At 40.7% G+C, this 7956-nt stretch overlaps 1 protein-coding gene across 4 annotated transcripts in view; it reads left to right on the top strand.

Annotated features, from left to right (window-relative positions):
• Positions 1–1360: 1360 nt before the first annotated feature.
• Positions 1361–7956, top strand: part of LOC139536326 (protein phosphatase 1 regulatory subunit 1A-like) — a 119529-nt gene continuing 112933 nt past the window's right edge. Inside the window, exon 1 of one of the 4 annotated variants that reach the window (XM_071336769.1) lies at positions 1361–1821. In XM_071336769.1, coding sequence (XP_071192870.1) covers positions 1741–1821 — 81 coding nt within the window. In that variant the 5' untranslated portion in view covers positions 1361–1740. The remainder of the gene's footprint in view (positions 1822–7956) is intronic. The other 3 variants (XM_071336767.1, XM_071336765.1, XM_071336766.1) reach the window with 3 other exon arrangements.

Raw genomic sequence — 7956 nt, 5'->3', positions numbered from 1 at the left:
ACCTGATCAGAGTGTTGAGAGGCTATGTTACAGGACATACCTGATCAGAGTGGAGGGAGGCTATGTTACAGGACATACCTGATCAGAGTGTTGAGAGGCTATGTTACAGGACATACCTGATCAGAGTGGAGGGAGGCTATGTTACAGGACATACCTGATCAGAGTGGAGGGAGGCTATGTTACAGGACATACCTGATCAGAGTGTTGAGATGCTATGTTACAGGACATACCTGATCAGAGTGTTGAGAGGCTATGTTACAGGACATACCTGATCAGAGTGGAGGGAGGCTATGTTACAGGACATACCTGATCAGAGTGTTGAGAGGCTATGTTACAGGACATACCTGATCAGAGTGGAGGGAGGCTATGTTACAGGACATACCTGATCAGAGTGTTGAGAGGCTATGTTACAGGACATACCTGATCAGAGTGGAGGGAGGCTATGTTACAGGACATACCTGATCAGAGTGTTGAGAGGCTATGTTACAGGACATACCTGATCAGAGTGGAGGGAGGCTATGTTACAGGACATACCTGATCAAAGTGTTGAGAGGCTATGTTACAGGACATACCTGATCAGAGTGGAGGGAGGCTATGTTACACGACATACCTGATCAGAGTGGAGGGAGGCTATGTTACAGGACATACCTGATCAGAGTGGAGGGAGGCTATGTTACAGGACATACCTGATCAGAGTGTTGGGAGGCTATGTTACAGGACATACCTGATCAGAGTGGAGGGAGGCTATGTTACAGGACATACCTGATCAGAGCGGATGGAGGCTATGTTACAGGACATACCTGATCAGAGTGGAGGGAGGCTATGTTACAGGACATGTCTTATCAGAATGAATACAGCAGAGCATCTATCTGTCACAGCTTTATCTTATCATGACTGACAATGACATCTTAATATCATGTCTGATCGGACCTGATTCATCAGGATCTTATCATAAATGACCATGATGTCTTGATATCATATATTTTCTGACGTGACATATCATGAGCTTATGACGACTGAACATATCTCTGTCTCGTGGCTTGTCTGTAAATGTTAATAAAAACAGGTCAATATTATATGTCTGGAGATGAAAGGGACGTCCGCTGTGTCATGTTCAGTACCCATCAATATGTTATGCAGTGTATGTGTTGTGTACATCTGTATGTGTGTTTGTAGGTGTGTGTGTAGGTGTGATGTGCTGTGTAGGTGTTCATCACAAAATTATTTTTACTGAGCGTGGTGGTGTGATGTATTTGGCTGCTTGTAGGAGTTAGGAGAGCCTCAGCCGCCGGCTTGGTTTGGCTCTGCAGTTAAGTCCCAGTGCAAGACCAGCCAATAGAACGAGAGAGAGGGTAGAGGGGGCGGGGTCAAGTGCGAGAGGGAGGCAGACTCAGCGAATGAGAGTGAGAGAGAGAGAAAGAGAGAGAGGTCTTCAGAGCGCAATATGCCCTTGCTTCCCTCTCTAGTACAGAACTGAAAGGAGACCGGGCAGAGGAACAGAGGAACAGAGGAACACAGTAATAGTAGAGCTGGAAAAGAAAGAAAGAGACTGAAAGAGTACGGCATAGAAAGGACAGGGTGAGAGAGAGAGAAAGGGCGTAAAAGAAGGGGACAGGTGTGAAGAGATAGAGAGACAGAGAGACAGACAGAGTCAGAGAGACAGAGATAGAGAGAGAAAGTGCTCGATAGTGATCTGTGCAGCTTAAACTCTACGACTACTACTCTACCACCAGCAGGACCATGGAGACAGGCAGCCCCAGGAAGATCCAGTTCACCATGCCTCTCCTGGACTCACACCTGGACCCAGAGGCTGCTGAACAGGTGAGGAGGCAGTGGGGTGGATCATACAGGACCTTACACAAGCAGATAGCTTGTTACTTACAGGATCAATGACTTACAGTTTTACCGGTGCGTTCGCAGCCAGTCTTTAATCTGAAAAGACATGGGGGCAGGCTGTAAATGGGGCTAGGCTAGTGGGTCGCAGCCAGTCTTCAATCTGAAAAGACATGGGGGCAGGCTGTAAATGGGGCTAGGCTAGTGGGTCGCAGCCAGTCTTCAATCTGAAAAGACATGGGGGCAGGCTGGAAATGGGGCTAGGCTAGTGGGTCGCAGGCAGTTATGGCACAGGACCTCATAGTCTCTCAATAGTGTCCGTTCTGAGAGCAGTCGGTGTGTCGGGATCAATTAGTTATGACACGGGGAGGTTAAAGCCCTTACCGAGCAGAGTGTGAATCTCAATAGTTGGTGCGACTATTAAATTGGTTATTTGCATTGACTCCTCCTTCTGTTTTATTAAATTATTATATATATATTTTTTTACGCTGCTGCTACTCACTGTTTATAATCTATGCATAGTCACTTTACCCCTACCTACATGTACATATTACCTCAATTACCTGGACTAATCTGTACCCCCTGCACATTGTCTTTGTACCGGTACCCCTGTATATAGAGTTGTTATTGTTATTTTATTGTGTTATTTTATTAAATTTTTTACTTTAGTTAGTAAATATTATTTTTACTCAAATTTTTCTTAAAGCTGCATTGCTGGTTAACGGCTTGTAAGTAAGCATTTCACTGTAAGGTCTACACCTGTTGTATTCGGCGCAGGTGACAAATAACATTTTATTTGATTTGATTTAAAGCTCAATGTTAAATTAAAATCTCTTCACCATCATATGTAAGCCAACAAGACACCAATGTCGATGTACACAACACTCTCCCCGCCTTTCATGATCCGTCCAGCCGTTACCGAGAACCACCATACTGGATTGTTTACAGGGCTGTCAGCATAAGGGGTCATCAGACAATTTTTTACCAAAACCTACGTAACTCAAAATCTACTCATCGGATAAAAACAAGGATACAGCGTCCATAAGGTGACCATTAGACTTACAGAACCAGTCAAAGTTTGGACACACCTACTCATTCAAGGGTTTTTCTTAATTTTTACTATCTTCTGCATTGTAGAATAATAGTGAAGACATCAAAACTATGAAATAACACACATGAAATCATGTAGTAACCAAAAAAGTGTTAAACAATTCAAAATATATTTTATATTTGAGATTCTTCAAAGTAGCCACCCTTTGCCTTGATGACAGCTTTGAACACTCTTGGCATTCTCTCAACCAGCTTCATGAGGTATTCACCTGGAAATGCATTTCAATTAGCAAGTGTGCCTTGTTAAAAGTTAATTTGTGAAATGTCTTTCCGTCTTAATGCCAATCAGTTGTGTTGTGACAAGGTAGGGGGGTAAACAGAAGATAGCCCTATTTGGTAAAACACCAAGTCCATATTATGGCAAGAACAGCTCAAATAAACAAAAATAAACATTACTTTAAGACATGAAGGTCAGTGAATGCAGAACATTTCAAGAACTTTGAAAGTTTCTTCAAGTGCAGTAGTAAAAACCATCAAGCGCTATGATGAAACTGGTTCTCATGAGGACCGCCACAGGAAAGGAAGACCCAGAGTTACCTCTGCTGCAGAGGATAACTTCATTAGAGTTACCAGCCTCAGAGTTCTAATAACAGACACATCTCAACATCAACTGTTCAGAGGAGACTGCGTGAATCAGGCCTTCATGGTCGAATTGCTGCAAAGAAACCACTTCTAAAGGACACCAATAATAAGAAGAGACTTGCTTGGGCCAAGAAATATGAGCAATGGACATTAGACCGGTGGAAATCTGTCCTTTGGTCTGATGAGTCCAAGTTTAAGATTTTTGGTTCCAACCGCCGTGTCTTTGTGAGATGCAAGGTGAACGGATGATCTCTGCATGTTTGGTTCCCACCATTAAGCATGGAGGAGGAGTTGTGGGGGTGCTTTGATGGTGACGCTCAGTGATTTATTTAGAATTCAAGGCACACATAACCAGCATGGCTACCACAGCATTCTGCAGCGATACGCCATCCCATCTGGTTTGCGCTTAGTGGGACTATCATTTGTTTTTCAACTGGACAATGACCAAACACATCTCCAGGCTGTGTAAGGGCTATTTGATCAATACGGAGAGTGATGGAGTGCTGCATCAGATGACCTGGCCTTCACAATCACCCGACCTTAACCCAATTGAGATTGTTTGGGTTGGACAGCAGAGTGAAGGAAAAGCAGCCACCGATTGCTCAGCATATGTGGGATCTCCTTCAAGACTGTTGGAAAAGCATTCCAGGTGAAGCTGGTTGAGACAATGCCTAGCGTGTGCAAAGCTGTCATCAAGGCAAAGGGTTACTTTGAAGAATCTCAAACATAAAATATATTTTGATTTGTTGAACACTTTTTTTGTTACTACATGATTCCATGTGTTATTTCATAGTTTTGATGTCTTCACTATTATTCTACAATGTAGAAAATAGTAAAAATACAGAAAAACCCTTGAATGAGTAGGTGTGTCCAAATATTTGACTGGTACTGTATATATATATAAATATATACAATGAGGCTGTATGTATTTTTAGATATAGGCCTATTTGTTGTGCATGTGTATTATTGTATCGTCATCACCTTTATAGCAACACTAAATACAAACACACACATAACACATCTCAGAGGTAATGAACTGTCCATTGTTCAGCACAGCAATTGATAAAACAGGACCATGTTTGAAAAAACAAGTGGTTCTGAGCTTATGTCAATATTACACAGGTGAGCTGATATCATTCTGTCACAGCTTCCCATGTTGATAGTGGATATTGTAAATAGTAATTCTGTGCCAGTTAATTTAATTTCCATTGAAAGCTCTGTTAGTTACCATACGGAACACACTGTTGTTAGCTCCACCTATGCTACTAATTGTCATATCAAGATATCGTATTGCTGTATGTGCTCCTAAGCCCAGGGGTACTTTTAATAGTAATCTTGTGCACATTTACCTGAATTCTATTATTATTTCTGCCATTTTGTATGCAATCAGGAAGCCCAGTGTGGCTAGCTCATCCAGTTCTATTAATAATTGTGTCACCATGTATCCACCATGGACACTCCTGCTGTTTTCACATCTTGCACAGGGCTCGGACTGTTCCATATAAATGTGCAAAGCCTGATGTTTAACATTTCTGGATGTATGGGTGCATGACACTAGCCCAGACGTTACGGTCATCTCAGAGACCTGGCTGAATAATTTGATTATGGAGAAGGACGTTGCCGTTGCGGACTACAACATTTTTAGATGTGATAGACTGCTGTTATGGCATAATGCTCTCTTAGCATCTCTGTCCCCAAAATGTATGAGCTGTTGGTTGTAAAAGTGGCCATAAGCTAGAATGTGCATATATTTATTACTGAGGTATACTGCCTCCCAGCCGCTTCGCGGAGGCTGTTGGTACTATTTCTGATTATTTTAAACCCTTTCTGGTATCTAAACTGGTTGTGTTTGGAGATGTAAATCTTGATTGGCTTACCTTATCCTGACTAACCGTCCCCATAAGTATTTGGCTACTGGTTTTTTTGCATATTATGTCAGCGACCACTGGCCTATTGATTCGTCTTAGAGGTACCAAATTGGAAAACTCTGACCATCGTATAATTGTGAAGATAAAAAAAATTCTCGCCCCGGGCGTTCCTTCATGATCGTTATTATTGAGAGCTTTTTTCTACTAGACCCTGTTTTGGCACTCACATTTTTCTCATCCATTTTTTATCTCTCTGGCTGAGCAACTCCGAGTAAAAAAACTAGACTAATCCATGGTACTCTCCTGTACTCTCAGACATCTTCTTCATAAAAAATCTGCTAAATATTATGCTTAAACTCATAAAAACTGATAAAATCCGATTATTTTTGAAATAATGTTTTAAAAATGGTATAATCCTTGTAAATTATATCATAAATGGGACTGGTGGAGTTGTCACACATGCAACTAACAAAAATATATGAAAATGTCTGCTCTAACCAAAATTACAACCAACTAATTGCAGCATTTCTGTAAAAATGGAAGAGGCAAGTGGAAAGGGGAGAAGGTAAGGAACTTGTCTGTCGACATTAAAGACCAAAATTGATTAAAGAAAATTGTGATAAATAAAAAAGTATACCCTTTTTATTTAAGGACCAAAAAATGGACAGCTGTGCCTTTTAAGTCATAAAATAGTTGGGAAGAGATTTTTGATGTACCAATTCCATGGCACATGGTTTATGAACTGATACACAAAATGACGGTTGTTTCAAAACTTAGAGTTTTTCTATTTCAATTATTATACAAAATTCTTGCAACCAATAGAATATTATGTATATATGGGGGATACAACCATCCCAGGTCTGCAAATCTTGATGCAAAGAGACAGAATCATTAGATCATTTGTTTTGGTACTGTCCACATGTACAGTAGCATGTTTTTGGTAGCAGGTTCAGAATTGGCTGAAGAATTGCAACATTTACTTGGTGATTTGAAAAGTCATAGTCAATCGATCAATAATATAATGCAATATAATATAATAGCAAAACATTTGATTTTTGATTTACAATCTGTAGAAACTATGAGAATAGAAAAGTTCAGAACTTTTGTGAAACATCACAGCACAGTTGAAAAGATATGGCAAATAGAAATCAAAGCAGGATGGTGTTCAGAGATAGCCGGGAGGGGTTGAGTGGGGCTGAAGGGTGGGACTAAAAACAAGTTAACCAATGTAAAATATACTGTGTCCGTAAAATGTATATAGTATGTATACGCTGCAAGTAGAAGCCTAAGTGTTGTTTATCCACCCTTTTCCAGGCTCCCTTGTCTTGCAAAAATCCTATAATCATTTGTCAACAAACAGCTACGTTATTATCTATCAGTAAATGGTGTTCTTTATATTAACCCATCCGGATTCAGACCTAAACATGGTACCACTATGGCTACCGTGCTTGTTGTAAGTAATATTGCAAATGCCTTAGATGATAGCATACATTTTTGTACCATGTTTGTAGACTTGTCAAAAGCTTTTAGTACTGTAGACCATGTAATTCTGCTGAGTATGGTACTGATGCTTCCCGATGGTTTCATAATTATCTCAATTACAGAACTCAGGCCATCAAGGTAGATGATGTCAAAACATATATATACATATTAATTTGTGTGCAGATACAGTGTTGTATTCCACAGATACAGTGTTGTATTCCACAGATACAGTGTTGTATTCCACAGATACAGTGTTATATTCCACAGATACAGTGTTATATTCCACAGATACAGTGTTGTATTCCATTGATACAGTGTTGTATTCCACAGATACAGTGTTGTATTCCACAGATACAGTGTTATATTCCACAGATACAGTGTTATATTCCACAGATACAGTGTTGTATTCCATTGATACAGTGTTGTATTCCACAGATACAGTGTTGTATTCCATTGATATAGTGTTGTATTCCACAGATACAGTGTTGTATTCCATTGATACAGTGTTGTATTCCACAGATACAGTGTTATATTCCACAGATACAGTGTTGTATTCCATTGCTCCAGTGTTGTATTCCATTGCTCCATCAGTTGACCAAGCCTTTTCAAATTGGAAGACAGATTTTCTAGCACTGTAGAGGTCACTATTGACTCTAAAGTCAGTGCTGAATGTAAATATAACAAAATGCTCTTTCTAGGTCCCACTTTCTAGGTCCCATACAATTCTGGTGCACTGCCCTTCTATCCGTGATTTATTGTATGTAACTTTAGGTTAAGTGTATGCGTGCGTGTGTGTGTGTGAGGGTGCGTGATGAGAGAGAGGTGTTGCTCAGGGATCACAGTGGAGTCAGCCTCTGGCTATATCTCAGCCTGATGTACTGAGAGTGGGGTCAACCTCTGGCTATATCTCAGCCTGATGTACTGAGAGTGGGGTCAGCATCTGGCTATATCTCAGCCTGATGTACTGAGAGTGTGGTCAGTCTGGCTATATCTCTGTCTGATGTACTGAGAGTGTGGTCAGTCTCTGGCTATATCTCAGCCTGATGTACTGAGAGTGTGGTCAGTCTCTGGCTATATCTCT

The sequence above is a fragment of the Salvelinus alpinus genome, chromosome 12 (genome assembly GCF_045679555.1).
Source record: "Salvelinus alpinus chromosome 12, SLU_Salpinus.1, whole genome shotgun sequence".
NCBI lineage: Eukaryota > Metazoa > Chordata > Actinopteri > Salmoniformes > Salmonidae > Salvelinus > Salvelinus alpinus.
Note: the sequence above shows the minus strand (reverse complement) of the source record. Positions and strands in the feature narration are given on the sequence as shown.